Here is a 21,746-nt window from a genome sequence, read left to right on the forward strand (position 1 = left end):
GCGTTTAACCTCTTTTGAATGCAGTTATTTTGATCTGGACCCGTAAAGTGGACCAGTCATTCTGCAGCTAAAGTGTGGAAGCTTAATGTCTATGGCAGAAGTACCTAATATGTATGATGTGATCGTTTTGGGCGCGTGGATTGTGGGCTCAAGTGCAGCTTACCAATCGCAAAAATCAGAACTAAGAACTCTCCTTCTTGAGCAGGTAGAAAAACTGATCTGATCCAGATTTTTGCTCCATATTATTATTTAAGTGATAGCCCATGTAAATACTATTGCCCATTATTGGGTTAAATTGAAATCAGTGAATTGAGATTGTTAAGATATTTCAAATAATTAATCTATTTGGCGCTGACTGTGAACCAAAAACACCATTGGACTATGTTCATATAAAAATAACTTAAAAAGATTGAACGAAATTTGCAAAAACTGCCATTTTAATATATCTACTAAAAATTCTTCTCTTCCATCTATTTCAAGGGTGGATCTAGGATTTTCTCGAGGGGAAGGGGGACATTCCAAAAATTTGTCGAACCTTTTTCTGGGCCGCAGGCAAAATTTTGAAAAAACGGGCCAAAAGGCGTGTTTAGGCAATTTTTGGAAAACTTTGAACAAATAATTGCGTTTTTTTGCCGCGCGCTCCTCCCTCAAATTTAGTATATATTATCGCCAAAGGCGCCTTTAGAATATTTTTAGGGTCCGTCACCAAAAATTTATATCTCAAAATAGTATAAATGGGACCCTTTGGGTCGGCACGGGGTCGAATCCCTAAAGAGTGGCGTCCGCTCCATCCCCGCCCCCTCCTAAATCCGCCCCTGATCTATTTTGTCTTTGAAGAAATGACAATTGCTCTTTGTTAGATTTTTTGAAATTTCAAAAAAGAAAAGGCGATGACCATGTTTGAGATAAGATCGAAATTGTTGGTTGTTTTTTTTTCAAAAAAATGTGATTTTAGTTTGCATTGGGTCATGAAAACGGCAGCTCCCATGGAGGCAGTAGAGTGATCCGACACCAGTACGGAAGTTTGTCAGAGTATGCGGATTGGATGCCGGAAGCCTATCTGGAATGGGAACATCTGGAACAAGCCAGTGGGGAGAAATTACTCAAGTAAGCATATTCAAGTGAGCATTCAAAAAGGCCCTTGGATTAATCGGCTACTTTAGCCTCTGGGTAAAAAACTAGATATCAAGGTCAGAATCATATTTAATAATTTGTCTTTGCTTTTTTCAGTACTTTTTTAACTGACTATTTGAAAATTGAAAATTTTTCATTTTGTGTTTTTTTTTTCAGTCGGACGGGTGGGACATCGCTCTTCTCCAAAGGGCAGTCGATCGAATCTGATCTGAAAAATCTGAGAAGCAATGGAGTGCCACATGCCGTTTTGACAAGAGAGAAAGCCATGATCAAGTACCCAATGATGACTTTTGGACCCGAGATTGAAAATGTGCTCGAGGAGTCTGCAATGGGAGCATTGTATGCAGATAAATGCCTACGGGTTATAGTAGTAAGTTAATTAAAGTCTGCGATTGAAACTTCACTGCTTAGGTGATTTTTCAATGTATTCGAGAGTTGCGAAATAAACTTAGGAGTAACAAAAATATACCACCACAAAGTTGAAGTTAAACGGCTCTGTTTTGGTTTTAAAAAAAATTTCAGCTTAACTCAAGCATTTGAAGTTGATTATCTTAAATGCCAATCATTTGCAGCTTGGAGTTGAGTTTTGAATTCGTGAATTTAGATATTTGAAAGAAAAAAAAGTTTAATACATTTTTCGACAAAGATACATTTTTTGTTTAAATATCTTTGCTAATGGACTGTTTAATTCCAATGGCTTAAATTTCACTCTATTGCGCAGTTTTCACATTCAGGAACAATTCATTGCGCGTGGTGGAGTTTTAAAAGTTGGCAATCCAGTTATTTCGATTGACGAGAACAGAGAGAATGGAGTGATAACCATTGAGACAGAGAAGGAGTCCTTTACGGGCGAAAAGCTGATCATATGTGCTGGCACTTGGATCAATCGGCTACTTGAGCCTCTGGGTAAAACATTGGATGTTAAGGTCAGATTTTTATTTAAATTTTATTACTTTTTTCTTCAGTATTAGTTTTATTACTTTTTCAACATTTAAAGTGAAATTAGTTTCGATTTTTAAAAAGCAACCTTCAAGACACAAGATAATTTACGAAACTGTCAAAACATGTATGTAAGCGCATCAAAATGCGAACTTATTATAAACCTTTTTCTCAAATTTAATAGTTGATTGCTTGAAAAGTCGCAGAGAACAATTATTTTTATCAGATTTTTTCAATGAACTTCACTACTGCCGTGGAGAAGAAACGTAATTCATTCTTCATTCCCTACTAGGCACAATCATAGTTTTGCTTTTTGTGCCTGTATCTCAGAATAAACTGAAGTTTTTAAATTTTTCACCTTTTAAATGTTCACAAAAACTTCTACAAGCAATACTGCTGAACTTTAAAATAAAACCCGTTTCAAGCCTTTTTTTTCACTTGGAGAATGTATCAATTTGAAGCCATTTCAGCTGTTTTTTGACCTGTGAAATCCAACTTCTAGACATTTTTGGGATATATGTACTCAGACAAAATGACGAGCAATGTAACGATTAGCAACCATTCATGAAGTTATCTTTCATTAAGTTGGTGTAAATTTAAATGATTCAGCGGCTTTAAGCTATGAATAACTGTTTTGTGAAAATTGTGATACCACTCAGAAAAAATTTTATGTACCAAATCGAATCAATGTTTCCAGATCACAAAGATAACCATCTGCTACTGGCGGGAGACAGACGAAAGCAGGAAGATACCAACCACGCAGTTCCATTGTGATGCCAACATGTTCCTCATACCGGAAATGGAACATGAAGGATGCGTTAAAGTATTCTCTACAATTTATTTAAGCAAAAACCCCAATCGACTAAAAAAGCAACAAGCATGTTTTGTTCCAATGTTGTTTTTAAATCAGAAATAGTATAATTGTTTTCAAATGCAAGAACAAGTGATAAAAAATAGCAAAAAAAATGCAGAACTTTATATCATTATGAAAAACTTTTCTGTTCATTACTTAAGCAAGCCCACGTTCGGAATTGGTACGTCACAGCCGTTGCAATCTAAAACATAAACATCTCGACGCTTTGAGGAAAAAACTTTTACACAACTTAAAATTCATAAATTTTGCACCGAAAAATTCTGCGCTATTCTACGTGACAGTAAGAGATATGTCGCAATTTTGCGCGACTTGGCGCGTAAAAAAGTAATCATGTTGAGACAAGGCGCGACTCCATCAGAATTCCTTTGCGACTAAATCTTAGCTGTAAAAATTTTTTCACGTGACACTTTTCCGATGAATCACCGGAACCAAACCGTTAGTCACTGGAATCGAAGTTTTTTTAAGTTTACATTTTTTAAGTTTACATAGCCTAACATTGCGTAGATAGTTTAAAAAATCCAAATCCTCGCATAGATATTAAACTAATCATTAATATTTAAAATATTCTGTCAGACTAGTAATTTCTACGGAAGCTTTTAGCTCGAATGGCGGTTTTCTGGAAATTAGTACCATAGAAGCACTGGCGTGCGCAGAGGGCGGCATAGAAGCAGGGGGCGTTTTTCGAAAAAAAAATTGAAGGACCTTTTTTATTAGGTCGACCCATTAGATTTTCTGAGCTCTCCGAAAATATTATAAGAAACCTATTTCATGTAAAATTTTCAGCGCCGCAGGCAAATTTTTGAAAAAACAGGCCGAAAACACGACGTTTTTGGGAACTTTTCGGGAAATTTTGATTAAAAAAATGCGTTTTTTTGGCGCCCTCAAGATTAGTTGTTAAGAAAACCACCTCAATTGAGATTGCAGCGCTCCTTCAAATCACTAAGAGTTGGAAGAAATTTGACTTCGGGTGAAAAGATTTCTTCTTTATTTTGGAACCTGATCTAAACTACATTTTATGATTGGATAAATTAGATATTTTACCAATGTAAAGTATTTAATATTAACCAATCATGATCCATCTAACTAACAACCCACTTATTTGTAAGTGCTGAAATTACTTGTAATTTCAGCACCAGAGAGATTTGAATTTAACTTAGAAATTAGTTGCACTCTCCCGAGTACTTCAGCAGCCGCAATAAACCAGTATACCCTAGATCTATTGAGCCTAGCAGAGACTAGTTAAACAACCTGAGACTAGATAGTATAAGAGTAAGATTAGGATCGGTATTAGACTAAGAAGTTGCACGAATCTATCCGGCCGAAAATAAGATAGCGTGACGAGCAGACGGTGTACCCTATCCGAAATTACTCTATGAGTTATACACTCCAGTCCTAACTCATCTGGTGCGACCATAAGTCTCGAACAAGACCTTAATAGATTAGAATTAACCAAAATAGATTAGAAATTAGACAAAAACATTTCCAAAATGTTATACGACAATAATTTAATCGAAATGTCTCTACGACTCAATAGATCAGAGCCAATATTCCGAACCATAACAGAACTACCCGGAATTGGAAGAAGACCTCGAACCAGAGACGACATACGACAAAGTAGAAACTTGCCATATAGTTATATGATAGTTCGGCAAAAGCCAGAACAAACATTTATATTTCGAATACTACTCGCAATGAATTTAGATTTCCATTTGCAAACATAAAACCTTGAAGTTAATCTTCAAAATCATTTCCGGCGCTAAACAAAATTAATAATATACAATAACGATTGATAAAAAGATCTCAGATCGTTTCCCTAAAACTCTGCAGTAATATATAAAACATGTTTGAAAAATATTTATTGGAAAATAAAAATAAAAATTAGTAGCATGACAATAAATGGTTAGTAATCATAAATCATCCTGTTGTTCCAGCTTCATCACCTAAAACATAACAGCAATCATAAACCCACTAATATCATAAAACACTAAATCTTTCCTTTACACAAATTTAATATTTTATTAAAACTTAAATTCACTTAATTTTAAAATCAGATCATCAAGGCTTATCCTTGGATCTTAAATCATTTTCTATTTAATTAAATTTCAAACTTGATCATCAAGGCCTATCCTTGGATCAAACAGAACAACTTTGTTCTCCCCCACCCACTTAATTAGTGTCTAACGACCTCAAACGTCGATTCACTGTCCAACCCTTTCTAAAGACCTAAGACTAATAGAAATTTTTAAACAAAACTAATCATTCAAATTAGGATAAACAGTGAAGAACTTCGGTTATTCATCCTTCACTTGACCCCCCCTCTTACCAGACACAGGATAAATCTTAGACTTAGTAAGTTTAAAGTAGTATCTAACGAACTACTCGCGTTCTAATTATACCTGAACCTTGTGGATCGATTTACTATTCTCCAACCTTTGAACACAATCACTACCCCTAAGTAAGATTAAGTAAGTTAACACCTTAACTTATACTAGTCACGAGAAAGTAAAAATCATTCTTCGGAATAGATATACTTTTCTCTCCAACCCTGAACAAATAGACCCAGGTTAAGCTAACCAAAAAATCGTAAGGACTAACAGTTTAAGCAATTAGAATTCACCTAATACCCTTTTGCATCCGTCATCCTAAACCTTATGTCATTTAAAAACCTAGGAAATAAACAAACAATCGTTTTACACAATTGTGAAATAGATAACAAAAAATACGACCTTGTAATCACACCTCATACACAAACAGTTGGATACATTCGCACAAAACGACAAACACTAAAGAGAAAAATAATAACGAAACAAAGACAAATAACAAGAAAAAGATTTTCAAAAAATCGAAACGCATTTTCAGAATCAGAAACCAACAGTTTAGACGAACTTTACAAACTAAAAGAATCAATAGATAAAAATTGCCCAATTCACGATCAATTATATTTCTCTGACTCAGAAACAACTTCAAATTCATCACAAAGAGGAAAAAGAAGAATAAAAAAGCAGTATAAACACAAACCAGTACATTTATACAATTGGAATCAACCAATTCGACACATTAATAATTACATATTAACAGTCATCGAACAAAAAAATGAGTTCAACGCACACCCCAGGTGACGAAACTCCAGATGATGATGAAATCTTTCCTTTTATAGTAGATGCAACTACTGATAGAGGACAACATATATTTTGTAAAAATTTACTCTTAAATTTATTTGAACCCGGAATCAGTCCATGTAAAACAGAATTCCCAGATATAAAGATCAAAAGACAAATCATAGACCACTACCTAAAAGATATATGCAACATAACACAACAGTATGGAATCTACTCCATAGAATTCACCTCACCAAACCATAATCATAGGAAATATACAATTCAAACAGACGATCTTGATTTAGAATTTTCAAAAGTTTTTTCAGAATATATAAAAAGCATCCAATACCATAACTCACAAAGAGCAAACTCCATTTTCACTAATGAAGTTTTCGCAATAATATATAGTTATATTTCGATATTAGAAAACGAAATCCCATTAACAAATGTTTCACCGACAGAAACATCTAAACATTTAAGAGTACGACATGAAATCACACTACTCTCTAGTTATTTAAACATTATTAAAGAAAATTTCACGAAAGACGACGTTTCACAACATACCAAACACGATCTACAAAAAATTTTGGCATGGTTCATAATAGATTATTTCACACACAATATTGATTTAATTGCACAAGCAAGAAAAAATTTTAGACCCCAAAATTCGAATGATGATACCGCTATCACAGAACAATCAGATTATGTTTGGGAACCCGAATGGTCTCATCCCGCATTTATAAGCTTTCCACAATCAATCTCAAGTCAAGCAATAAGTACAATATCTTACATAAGAGATTATGTAAGAGTAATACCCTTAACTATTGATGCAACACCATTAAACTATAATACATTTTTACCCGATACACAAAATAATAGTTTAAACTCTACAGTCATACACAACGAAAACCTCAATGGAACTAGGAATCTTACTCAACAAGATATCCAGACACCATCACACTTCATAAATGAAGAAATTGTACACACAACAACTACACAACAAAGTATTTCACCAATACGCCCAAATTTGACAACACCAAGAAATACAAATCCATCACAAACACAAGTAACCTTGCAATCAACCGTTAAACCTTCGGTTGCTCCAAAATATTCACATATGGATTACCAAACATATAGACCCATGACAATACCATCAAAATCACGCAAAACATTCAATAAAAATAACGTCGTAGACCACAATTATAATTATACACATCCATCAAAAACCAATTACCAACCACGAAGAAATTTTAACCAATATACAAGATCTCGAAACTGGGATAACCCAATGGCCCAATATAATTCAATAAATTTCCAAACAAATCCTCCACAGGATCACAGTGAAAATTACCCATTTTTTCAACAAAATAAAAATAAAAAACAAACATCTTATCAAATGGATTACTTATCCTCAGATGATGATTTCTTACAACCAGACATATTTGCACCATATACTCAAGAATATCGTGGACAAGGAATACAGAAAACACGTACAAATCATAGGAATTTTTCTCCACAACCAATAGATGCACAACATCAACAACCAATTCAACAACAAAATCCTAATAATACACAATCTTTTCAACCAATTCAACAACAAAATCCAATGATGGCACACTCGTATCAACCAACACAAATGCAAAATGAAATACCACTCCCATATTATCTCCAACAACATGAAATAACAAGAAACCAACTTTCAAATTTTTCTCAAATGCCAAACGCAGCAGAATCATTACGGGAGGATCATCAATAACATCAAACAAACCTTTAATGGTTTTCACAGGAACAGACCCTGAATACTCTGTAGAAGATTATTTAAATGCAGTAACAGCAAACTTGATTTTAAACATTGGACCTGAACCAATTAATACGCCACTACATCAAAACTGGATACATCGACGCACAGCGTTGATACAAACAACCTTAGATGGCGCAGCCCAAAAATGGTTTTCAGTACTACCTCTAGAAATAAAATCAAACTGGAAAAGGTTTACACAAGAATTTTCAAAAATGTTTGACTCCGAAAGAAACAAACAACAACAAAGAGTTTTATGTAATGAAATTCGCAGATTACCGAACGAAACCATCAAACAATTAGCAGTAAGAATCGAAACACTAGTTCGAAAAGCATATTCACTAAATACACACGACTATAAAAATACAAAGATGACAGAAATCTTAATGATGACCTTAACACCACAATTAAGGAAAATAGCAATAAAAAAGAGAGCATCCCATCCTTCCTCAATTCGAGAACCCGATTTAGATTTTCGAAAACTAGTAGACAAATTAGAACAAGCAGAAATCACAATGAAACTAGAAGAAACGGAAAATCTGAAATTACAATACGTTAACAGAATTGAAACAACTTCCACTAATATTAATAATATACAAGAATCAGACACAGATCTCGTTGAAAAAATCACTGAAATACTCAATATTTATGAAAAGAACCCAAACTTTAAAGGCAAACCATCTTTCAAAAAATGGTGTAACTATTGCCGACGATACGTACATAGTATTTCCGAATGTAGACAAAAACAGCAAGATAGTCAAAATAAACCTCAAAAATACAAAGAACCAAATAAGTCATTTTATCAATATATGAAGAAAGATCAAAATCTACCAAACAAAAATGTATATAGCAACAATAGTTCCGGAAAACCACTTCCGAACAATACAAGCTATACAAGAAATCAATCCCCATATAACTCAAGTTATAGAGGAAGATCGCCAGAACGAAGAAACACACAAAATTCACCACAAAATCACTACAATAGACCAAATAGTAGAAATAACTACTCCAGATCTAATTCAAACACAACACAGTTTGCTTCTAGATCTAATTCCCAATCACGAAATAGATACTATCAAAACAATCAATCACGAAACTCATCATACAATAGAAATAGAAACTATTCCAATAATTGAAATAGAAGTTATTCAAACAATCGAAGTCAATATTATCCAAATAACCGATCAAGAAATAACTCATATAACAGACCAAACAACAATTGTCAAAATAGATCGCGAAATAATTCACAAAACCGACATTCAAGTTATAATAATCGTTATAGAAATTATTCCCAATCACCACACCGGAATAATAATCACTATAATAACTCTAATAATCGTCACAGAAGCAGTACACCTAAACATCAAAGACAAATCAATCAAGTACAGTCTAACCCAGAAACAACATCAGACCCTCCAGGTATTGATGACACAGTAACTGATACGTTACAACTCAATCAAATAAACTGTACATCATCAGATTCAGAAAGCGACACAGAAAACACTCTTTCTATCAATATGATAAAAGTCGAAAATGACTATGAAACTGTCATATATGAACAACCTTTCTCATCACACATATATGAAAATCAATCAGAATTTCTTCAAAATTATTACACTACACCCATAAATTCCACACCAACGACGCAAGAAACGAATGCAATTAACACTACAAAACAACCCAATCAAAATGTCAAAACAAAATGCTTGAATACAAACCACATCTATCAAAATATACAAAAAGAGTAACCCAAAGAAAAAATTTGGACAATACCATTCCTTTTAGAAAGCCCAAGAAACAAAGAATTTCAACCACCAGACCTTGAAATTGATTTTTTAATTGATTCAGGAGCAGAATCAAACATAATAAACATTCCCACATGGAATGAAATAAAAACTTTACACCCAAAGCTAACGCCTCTTGAAACCTCCAGTAAACTAGCAACAGCACAAGGATCAACATTGATAAACTACGGAAAAATCCAATTATTTCTCCTCCCCACCAGAACAATGGAGCAAAGCAAAATTCTAAATAAGCCATTTAAACAAATATTCCATATCACTGATATTAAATATCATATCATTGGAATACCATTTATTTCAAAGTATATACCAACAATTAACATCCTAAATAGTAAAATATTAATCAAAGATAAGTATACAAAAACAAAAGAAACATCCTTAACATTTTTTCAAAGATTGAATAAACAACCACCATTCTTTTCAAAATTCTACCCGATATTTAACCAACAAAGAAAACACTTGAAACCACTATCAGGAAACATCTATAATTTTTCAATTAAACAAGTTCACCAATATGATAAGGAACAAAACAAACAAAAATTTTATATGTCAGATTTTGAATTCAAACCTATTCATAAATTTTTCAAAATCACAATCTCTTCAATAAAATATTTGAAAAATTCAAATTCAGATATTATCTCCTTACATGTCTATAACAACACACCTTACCAAGTAACATTACCTTTAGGACTTTTAGGATATTGTGAAACCAACGCTACAATATCACCAATACACGAAAAAGCCTATCGCGTAAATAATATACTCCAATTATTAGATATTTGCCAATCTACAATTCTTAATGAAGAATTATCGATAAATAATATAATAAATCACGAAAACAGAAATACAGATTACTTCACAAAAACTCCATATTTCAAACCTACATTCAACATCAGTAACTACACAGAAGACCAACAGAAATTTTTAACAATGTTTAATTTCCAACATTCACAAATAACACAAGACGAATTCGAAAAGTTAGCCAAACAGCTAATTAATTATTCATCAGTCTATGCAACATCAAAATTCGATGTTGGCAAAATCAGTTCATCACTACATCTTCCATTAAAACCAGACGCAGTTTTCAAAAAACAGAGAGCAAGTAAAGTACCAATTCACTTACATGATAAAGTAAACAGATTACTCGATATTTTAGAACAATACAACATTATATCACCAGTTAATAAAGAAGAACAACCAAAAGGCAACACATTTATCAACCCCGTTATTATTCTAGCTAAAGGAGAATCATTAAAAATCGTTCTCGATGCTAGATACCTCAATTCACTCATAGATGAATCAAAATGTAATTGGCCCATCGAACCAATACAAGTAATTTTAACTAAAATAAACGGCAAATACTTTACAACCGCCGATATGAATAGTGCATACAATCAAATGCCACTAGATGAACAATCACGACGTTTAACACAATTTGTTATCGGAAACCAACAATATGAATTTAACCGCTTATTCTATGGAATATCCATAGGACCAGCAGCATTTTCAGCTTTTATGAGCAAAATTTTCAGACCACTAATACTCAAGAAAAACGCAATCACCTATCTAGACGATGTTTTTATGCAATCACAAACAAAAGACGAAATGTTCAATGTTTTAGTAAAATATCACCAAATACTTCAGAATGAAAATCTGAAGGCCGCCCCTGATAAATCACACTTCTTTTTAACAAGAGTTAAATTCTTAGGACATAATATAGAAAGAAAAACAATCACTCCATTGAAGTCACGCATTGACGCTATTCAAAAACTTCAACCACCAACAAATAAAAAGAAAATCCAAGAATTCCTTGGAATGTTAAACTTTTTAAGTAAATATGTTTATAAAATGCAATTATATCTACGCCCATTTTACAACATCCTTAGACAACAAAATAATTTTGAATGGAATACAGAACATCAAGCACGATTCGAAGAAATAAAGAAACTTTTAACTGAACAAATTTCAAACACAATTCCAGACCCTGATCAACCATTTTATGCAATGTGCGATGCTTCGAACTTTGGCATCGGCGCAGCACTATTACAATCACATAATGGTAAAAATAAAATGAATCTGATATCAGCAAATTCCCGATTATTCACTCAAGCAGAGCTACGACTCTCAACTCTAATGAGAGAATGTACAGCCATAATATATACACTGACAGAATATGAATTTCTGATACTTGGATCAAAACATCCCACAGTCTTATTCACAGACCATAAACCAATCATCTTTCTCTTCACACAGAAATCTAACCCAAACCACCGTGTTTACAGATTTCAACTAATTCTAATGAAATTTCCAAACTTACATCTAGTTTGGACTGCAGGAAAAAATCTTGCATTACCAAACACCTTAAGTCGAAATACACCACCTGAATTACTTACACGAAAAACAACAGTTGAAATACCCAAAAACATAAAATTCTACCTTGCAGAAAACGAAACATCACCCCGATTAGAATGCAAATATGCAGTAAAAACTGATATTGAACAATCACAAATAAATAGTTTACAACATTTCCCACTTTATTTAGATTGTCAAAATAATCATTATGAAGTTGATCTACTTGGAACATCAACTTTCAAACCAATCCCATATTCTCAATGGATAAAAAAAAACACCCAACAAAAACGAACAAAACAACACCAAACTAAAAAAGACCATTTTCCACTAATAGAAAAAGAAAATTTAACTGATAAAATAAATTTATCAGGACCACAAACAAACGATTCAAAATACACAATAAATCAAGTTTTCGACCTTCATGACCCATTAGATACAATACCCTTATCTAAATTCGAAATTGAAAACATTAGAGCAGAATCAAACATAATAAACATTCCCACATGGAATGAAATAAAAACTTTACACCCAAAGCTAACGCCTCTTGAAACCTCCAGTAAACTAGCAACAGCACAAGGATCAACATTGATAAACTACGGAAAAATCCTCATACATCTACACGAATTTCTTTTCAAGATAATCCATACACCTTTGAAGAACGGCACGCTCGTTTATCTGAACCACTAGAACCAGTTCAACGACAAGCATCTCTAAGTGAACCAACATATAACCTTTATCCAACACTACCACAAGAACTAAGTAGAATACGACACCTAAGTCAAAACCAAAACACAACAGAAATAAATAGACAAATTATACATCCTCGACGAAATAGAAATTTTCAAACTCCTCGAGTTCATTTTGAAATACCTCAATCACCATCACAAAACACTCCGGAAAACCCCACTGGTATCACACCAGAAACTCCTACACTTTTTTCACAACGAAGCACTTCAAGCCTACCCTCAGATTACTTAGGTTCAACACCAACATCTGAACAAACACGAGAAAATCCTTTTAACCCCCCAAACCAAACATCACGACTACCATATTGGACTACACATTCATTCACACAAGGTGAACCAAATTTAGTCAATGAACCCATAGACATTTCTACAGATACAACATCTTCATTACTACCCGAAACATTATCACTTCCATCAACACCATCAATTAGTCAAATTTCACCGACACCCGTTAACTTAACTTTTCCAAACAATCTCGACGCCAGATACCGAGAACAATCATTAACAAATATTCCTTTAAGATTAGATTGGAATACATTTACAGCACCTCCACCATTATTTGGACAACATCAAGAAAGTAACCGCCTTCATAACTGGGCACTTAATAGATTACAATATCGCCAAGATATTCACAACGATATCCGTGATCACAATATTCAAATACTCCAACAAAACAGTTTACAATTAAAATTTGAAATCACAGTTAAGTTAAACAACATTACTCAACATCCCTACCCATTAAACCCACCTAATATAACAGCTCAATCACTACCACCACCGTTTATAACTACTGAAGTAATATATAAATACGACAGATATACCAAAAACACAATTGGTTACATAACATTTTATAACCCATACTCAGGATTATCATACACATGTATATTCTAAAATTATTAATTTTTTTCCAACTCCTTTTTCTAGTAATCTCAAATCAAAACATAAACCCTTCCCCCCGTACAGGACCACAAGATTTATTAGTAACACATTACGATTGTGAAGAAAATGAACAAAAAACACTACACAAATATGCAATAAATCAAGTATCACAATGTGAAACAGAACCACAAGCTATAGAAACCACAAATGTAATAGCAACACTCTATTCAAAAGCCCGAGCAACAACAGTTACAGGTTATAAATTCACAGCAACATTCTCCGAAAAGAAAGTACATTGTTCACAAGTCTCTAACGGAAACAAAAACCGACTTGACCATGAATCATTCTATCAGAGTAATATAGAACGTCTTTTACATCTCAATCCCGACGATTGTAAGAATGAATTACTTAGATTAAACATCACACAAAATAAAAACTCCGAAAGAAAGTTAGTTAACTTTCAAGTTTTGTCAGACTCCGTACATCAATCACAACTTGAAAGACACCAAGGACATATAAAATTAGACGACAAATACCCGTATAACGGCGCACACGGACGATTAACCTATGACCTACACGATAAACATTGGATACCACACATTGGTATAAATAACCCGTCAAACTGCAAAGCAGACACGAAAAATAAAGGATACCAAGAAATAATGTTTTTCGATTGGAAAATACAACTAGAAAAAATACAACTCACACGAGATTTATCTGATAATACAATGATCTATCAAGGAATCCGATTACCTTGTAAAAATGATCAAAGTTATTGCGACCCTACAACGAGAACACAAGCAACAATTGTTTGGTTCCCCGAAGATACATGTACAACATTTCAAGTAGCAAGAGTACACGCTCGTATGATCAAAGTTCACGACAAATATTTCATACAATCAATACCATATGAACAAGTAAATCCATCACGAAAAATAAGTACTGATTTTCGAAACATTCACAAAATAGAAAATAAATTAACACGTTTTCAAAGATATCAAGAAACAGAACTTGCATGTAAATATAGAAATCCACTTCATAAAACACAATACTCTGAAATACTAGTTGAATACAAAAATGGATTCGACATGACCACTGGAAAAATAAAAATCGACCCATACGCCACAAGTAAACGCAAAAATGAAGGAACATCATATATACCAGTTAAATTTCAAAAAAGCATAGGTCAACCTGGTGGACATCTAAAACCCCAAGACGCTCATAGCACACGTTTACAAGAGTTATCACTAATGAATACTACATATTTCGGTAATATCCACTATGATATTCATTTGGATATGAAACTAGACTATACAATTAGCCGCATGTTTCAAGAAATGTCACTCTCCGAATTAGAAACACTACACCAACTATGTGAATTAGAACGAACACAAATATTACAATCACTTGCACTAGCAGTATTAAAAATACCCTATGCAGGATACTTATTATCAGGAAATAGATCAAATTTTTTAGACTATGAAGGAAACATCTTATGGTTTTATACTTGCACTAAAAAAGTATCACCACTATACGTTTTTGAAGATAAACGTTGTTATAAAAGAATCCCTATCTTTTATAAAAATAAAGTACATTTCGTGGATACACTTTCACGAAGAACCTATTTCTGGGATACCGCAGTTCCATGTGGATCAGAAAATAGCCACAATGTAGTACAACTAAATCCTGATGAAAATAAATATTATCTTCTCACTCCATATCCCACATTAATGCAACCACTCAAAAAATTTTCACCAGAAAGCATTCGCGCTATTGCTCGAAACCCAATCATAGACTTACAATCAATAGGAATATACTCAAAATCAGATATTCAACATCACATTAGAACACAACAATTCCAAGAATTATTAACACAAATGGACACTATACAAAGGCAATCAATTGACCAAAATCTACGCAAACTTGCAGAAACCGCAGGATTTGCCGATATCTACACCCAAGACTATAGCGGATATTTTAAAGACATTAAAGATTATATATATCTAAACGGCGAAAAATACCGTCCCCAAGATATATCACCAATCAATATTTTTAGTTTTGTTACACTCAAAAATGAAATCCTTGATTTTCTAGGATGGCCCTACTACATCTTAGAAAAATTGACTATTTTATACGCAATGTGTAACTTTATTGGATTTCTTTTCTCACTTTTAAAAGGAATCTACAACACATGTGCTATACACACACAAGTAAATAGACAAGCAAGCGTAGCACGCATACTCTTTGCAGGATTTTTCGGAATTTTTTCCACATCTATAAACAAAATTCTTTTAGACGCACAAATAAAAGAATACAACACAAAAATAGCAACACGACAAAACACATACGACGAAGAACATAACAATGTAGACACAACGCCAACGGCACCACAATTACCACCCCTACCACATAACCATCCACTATCCCTAGTCCCACGAAATTTTCGAAATTTAGCAATCACACATAATCCAAATTTTCGACTCACCACATCACAAAGTCCCATCCAACATATAATGACACATCAGTCACAAGATGATAATACTTATGAACAAATTATTGAACAACCCCATACCACCGCTTTTCAGTCTCAAAATAATAATTTTTTTAGCCCACGATGAGCCGATAACTTGGATCACTACACCGATCAAATTCCCACCCAACCAATCTCACCTCTCCAATCCCAATAATACCACTTTTTGCTTTTCCGCCACCCGATTTCCCATCTAGTAATGTAACATCAGGCATGAATTCCGACACTAACTCACATATCTCAGTTTTATACTCCATCTCACAACTCAATAACCCGAATATTGAAACCCCCGATGAATTTGCCGACTCAGAACCATCCCCATCCAATAATTTTCATAACTCTTCTAAATTTTCTCAACCCCCATTTCAACCCATATTATCCAATAACCCTGACCCAATCACTTCCACACCCTCTTATGCTTCCCAAGTTACCCCAACCTACTCCTCATACCATTCTGACCAATCATCTCATTCTCCCGACACCCCCCGAATCTCCCCAGAGCTAGATAATTTTATTACCCTCCAACAACAACCCTACCACCTTAATACCCCAACCATAAACCAAATCTCCTCCACTATAAATTCATCCAACCCCCTACCCCTACACTCTCTTCAGATTATAATGAATCATTAACACCGTCATCCACATCCACTATATCTTCACTCAACACTAATAGAGCTTATCGCACTTTTAAAAGAAAGTTCCCCAACCATCCTTTCCCAGCAAAACCAGGAACAGCCCGTGAATACATCAATCACCCCAAACATACTAACACGAAAGAATTTTTAGCCATCACCTTACCCTCATTCCCACAATACACCTTAAACACCCCTCACGACACTAACGAAACACGCAACTTTGTAGATGAATACGTTTTAATGCCCACTCTCTCTTGGACCTCATACTATCATTTCACTAACCCTCTTTGCTTACCTTTATCCAGCACTCCCATCGATATAGAACGAAATAAGGACATGCTATATCGACTAACTACACCACTAACCGCTAGACAATTTACTTACGTTGGATATAAGAAATCACTAAAAATACACACTGCACCTAGAGCTAATGAATATACACTAGAATACTACGATCACAACATCATCAGAGCTAACCAAGATCAATTCCTAGACGACGATCGCTTCGCTAATCCACAAATCACCGAGAAATTTTTCATCAAGACACCATATGTATTTACACTAAACATCTTCGACCGTAAATATGACCACATTATTTCAGAAGCACTAACAGACACACAAGCATACGAAAGTTTTAAAGAACGCTTCCAAATATTTTCACTAACCTTTCATTTCCTTGCACCACACGAAAGAGATTTGCACTGCTCACACGATATTATGTTGCGCACTAAACAAACCCACACATATAGTTATTATCGTTTCATCCAAAATCACTTTGACCTACACACCCTCTAGACAACCACACCATCGTTTTCAATTCATTAATTCAAAATACACTTCACCATATTTCCTAAATTTCACATATTGTATTAAAGACACTAACCTCCATGGTATTCTTCGTAATTATGACCCCATAACCCAAATGTACATCTTCTGTCCCATCATCAAGACCTTCAACGCCGACGAAAACCAACCCTTCCTTATCCCGCACGAGTTTGTACAACCTATAGAAATCCCAATATTAGAATTCATCCACAACACTAAATTTAATCACAAATTATATAACTTAATCCAAAACACACCTTATGAGTTTGCAGTTGGCACTGAAGAATTAACCACCATTAAGGCACTTCAATTGCTTTGGCCACTACTTCAGACTAAAAATATCATCCGCATCTTAGCTAAACTACTAACAACTTCAGATCTAATTCACGACATTTTCCCCCACGGTTTTTTCCCCGACGACTAACAGGTAAGTATGAATTAAATAAATATTACTAACTAATTACAGTATTAAAAACTCACCATTCTTTATCCATGTTTTCTTTAGATTTTTAGCTTTCATCCGACAATCACCTACAAAAACCACAAAAGAAAAATAAAAAATCGCAAATTTCATCAAACAATTTTAAAATTTTATTATTAATCTCTTACACTTATAAATTATAAATTTAATACCAATGCAGTAAATTCATCTATAAAATTTTCCCCCCAAGCAGTAAATCTAATTATAATGATAATTTGTAACTTAAAATTCCCCCATAACTAGCAGTAATTTCCAAATTCTATGTAGTAAATTGATTAAATGCAAATGCAGTACTAACCTTTTGATATTTTCATTCATTCGCACAGAAATTCTATCCACACTCGCACAGCTCGCCCACGAAGAATTGTTTAAAATAATGAATTTCAGTTTCAAGTTTTCACACTCAATAACTCTAACATAAAATAACATGTTTCAAACTTTCCTTTAACCCGGTTGGAAAGGAATCATATACTAAACAAAACTAACCAACGCAGCTTACTAAATACCACAAATCATAGAAAAACAGCATGACTAAGAAAAGGAAACCAACGGTACCCAAACCGGATTAACCCAGTTTAAAACTGGATAATTTATTCTTTTGAAGACTATTATAAAGTCTCAGAAAGAAATAATAAAACACAAAAAAGTCGAAAGACAAACCCATACCACAAACAATTTGATTTTTGGAAAAAGGACATAACCAACAAGACATAAGAAAGACCACAACAAACCCAACATAAAACGTTGTCACATAACAGGACCCCTCACAAAAACCGCATGAAATCATACTTCCACCCCTGGCCTAACCCACCAGGAAGGACGTCCTGAGCATGCTCTATAGCCGGCCTAACCCACCGCGCTACATCCACGCTTTGTGACCACACTCCTATTTTTAATAAGAGCTACTCAAGGGTGAGTAACTCTTCAAAATAACCGAACTAAAACAAAAAGCTTTTGTGAAAACAATTAACTAAAATCATAATTAAAAAATATTAAACTAATAAAAGTTTTATAAAATGTAAATTACATGATGCAATACATAGATCAGAATACAACACCAAGGACGAACATCAAAAGACAAAACGACCCCACCACACTCGAGAGAGAATGACCAACTACAATCAATATGCCGCTCACAATCACAACTCAAAGGATTTAGAGTACGACTTGACCTCGCAGAAAAGGACTTCATTGAACTAGACCAATGACCACCTCGATGTTCAAGTATACGTACAGATCCGAGAAACCAGGCATCCCCTCCACGCACAATCTCCACGCTATTCCCAAGCTAGATCAGATACAAAAGAAGTTCTCCTCGAAGAACAGAAAAACCTGACATAGCCAACCATTCTGAAACCAGAATTGATTTTGTTGCAGAGACTCAGTCGTTGTCACAAAAAGAACACAACGTCTTATGTCCCTAACTCCAGCTTCCTGGAACTTCTTTAACAAAGAAGAAGCGAAAGAAAATTATGATGTTCGCCAAATACCAACGTCCATCATCCATCTTTTGAATTACAGAAGAACTGTTCTAAAAAACTCTGTAAAACCCGGATGGGTGGAACCTGATCTAAACTACATTTTATGATTGGATAAATTAGATATTTTACCAATGTAAAGTATTTAATATTAACCAATCATGATCCATCTAACTAACAACCCACTTATTTGTAAGTGCTGAAATTACTTGTAATTTCAGCACCAGAGAGATTTGAATTTAACTTAGAAATTAGTTGCACTCTCCCGAGTACTTCAGCAGCCGCAATAAACCAGTATACCCTAGATCTATTGAGCCTAGCAGAGACTAGTTAAACAACCTGAGACTAGATAGTATAAGAGTAAGATTAGGATCGGTATTAGACTAAGAAGTTGCACGAATCTATCCGGCCGAAAATAAGATAGCGTGACGAGCAGACGGTGTACCCTATCCGAAATTACTCTATGAGTTATACACTTCAGTCCTAACTCAATTTGGTACAGTTACTCAATATCTTTCAGGCGCAAAACAAAGTCCGTCGAAAATTGTTACTTGATGTGTCGAGAGAAAACAACCCGTAGCATTTTTCTGAAACCATCATTAACTGACTGTTTTCTGCACTGGTTTATTTTTGCTCAAACAAAAACATCTTTTTGTAATCTCTGGCAGATTTTTTCAAAAATTACAATGAAAACAATTTTTGCCCAATATTCTAGCCTCGGTCGCACTTAGAACTTGTCGTTTCAATCGCACTAATGCATAATAGTTTCAAGCATAGCCTGAAACAGTTCACGGACTTTTATGTACACGGACTTTTAGAATTTTTCTATCGGCCGAGTCGGTCGCGGATACTTTTTTAGTCGCTCCGGTCGCCAACCGACCAGCTACTTAGTCTGAAAACTCTTAACTTTGGTAGCGGCTGCCTAATTTGGGCTGCGATAGTCTGGGAATGCCGAAATTCAGTCGTAATGTTCTGGACAAAAGATCGGCCCGGGTGATACGCTAATTTATTTTTTAGTCCTTCTCTTAAATTATAGACAATTTACAAAAAAAACACTATTTTTCCAATTTTCAGTTCCTTTTGCACCATGGCCATGAGATCGAAGATCCCGAAGACAGTAAAAGGACAGACCAAGAGAGAAGGGTTTCGATCAAGCAAGACATAGACTGTTTGCAGGAAGCTGTGAAACAGAAGTTTCCGTTTTTGCATCCAGAGCCAGAATTTATAGATCATTGCTTATACACGGTATGCACTTCATAGTTGTTATATTCATTCTATTTGCAAACACTTAAACTCAGATAATTGAACTGCATAACGTATTGGCAAAAAAATATCAAACTTAAGTAATAAATCAACCATTTAAGATGGAGTAATGCATTTAAGAAAAAACAGAACTCAGGCTTGGATTAAAATTAAATTTCGTTTCGTTAATGAAATCTGCTCAAGATCTACTCACAGAGTAATTTAATGAATTCTATTATTATTTTGATTAATTTTTTTGATTCATTTTAATTGATAATTTTTTTGTGATTATTTTTAGAATATTCCATTTAATTTTCCGATTTTTTGTATTTCGAAAGGCATTTATACCAACTGCTGCACATACATAGGGTATGAAAATTATTCCATGAAGTTCCCTTAGTTAAATTTAAATGGTATTTTCAATTGGCTTGTCTCATTCAAGCATTTTTAGGTATCGCCGGACAACCACTTTGTTCTGGACAAACTGCCTGGCTTTGAGAATATAGTGGTCGGGTCTGCTTTCTCAGGACATGGATTCAAAATGGCCCCTGTCACCGGAAAATTACTAAAACAGCTGGCAATGGGCGAACCTGTGAAATACAATTTGAGCAAAATGAAAATTCAGCGGCTTCTAGTACCAGTCTGACTGACTTATAATCGATTCAAGTATTTCCTCAACTTTTGAATCATTCTAAATCTGAAAACAAAATAATGTTTGCAAACTTTGTTTCTCGATATTGCAAACTGAATTTCGCTTACAAGTTTTTCTCGCCTCAAAACTGATGTTTGAACATTAAAATCGAAGTAGCAGTAAAAAACCAGGTTTTCAACCGTAAAGCTGAAAAACCAGCTAAATCTTAAGTAGCCACCATCAAAAAAGGATTTTTTTTTGTGCATTTTGGTATGTGTCAATTTCTTTTATCCACTCTC

The 21,746-nt window shown here is 34.2% G+C and overlaps 1 protein-coding gene across 1 annotated transcript; it reads left to right on the forward strand.

Annotated features, from left to right (window-relative positions):
• The first annotated feature begins 14 nt into the window (after positions 1–14).
• Positions 15–21,543, forward strand: LOC134840353 (peroxisomal sarcosine oxidase-like). Its single transcript, XM_063856118.1, has 7 exons — positions 15–205; positions 956–1,107; positions 1,291–1,504; positions 1,869–2,060; positions 2,771–2,896; positions 20,649–20,819; positions 21,268–21,543. Exons 1-7 carry the CDS (start codon positions 86–88, stop codon positions 21,460–21,462), a joined length of 1,170 nt encoding a protein of 389 aa, XP_063712188.1. The 5' UTR covers positions 15–85; the 3' UTR covers positions 21,463–21,543.
• The last annotated feature ends 203 nt before the right edge of the window (positions 21,544–21,746 follow it).

The sequence above is a fragment of the Symsagittifera roscoffensis genome, chromosome 2 (genome assembly GCF_963678635.1).
Source record: "Symsagittifera roscoffensis chromosome 2, txSymRosc1.1, whole genome shotgun sequence".
Taxonomy (NCBI): domain Eukaryota; kingdom Metazoa; phylum Xenacoelomorpha; order Acoela; family Convolutidae; genus Symsagittifera; species Symsagittifera roscoffensis.

Excerpts from the sequence above, each read along its gene's own strand:
- LOC134840353 (XM_063856118.1), top strand. The coding sequence starts at position 86 with ATGTCTATGGCAGAAGTACCTAATATGTATGATGTGATCGTTTTGGGC. Across the intron at positions 206-955 it reads GAACTCTCCTTCTTGAGCAG|TTTGCATTGGGTCATGAAAA; the intron begins GTAGAAAAACTG and ends ATGTGATTTTAG. Across the intron at positions 1,505-1,868 it reads AATGCCTACGGGTTATAGTA|GAACAATTCATTGCGCGTGG; the intron begins GTAAGTTAATTA and ends TTTCACATTCAG.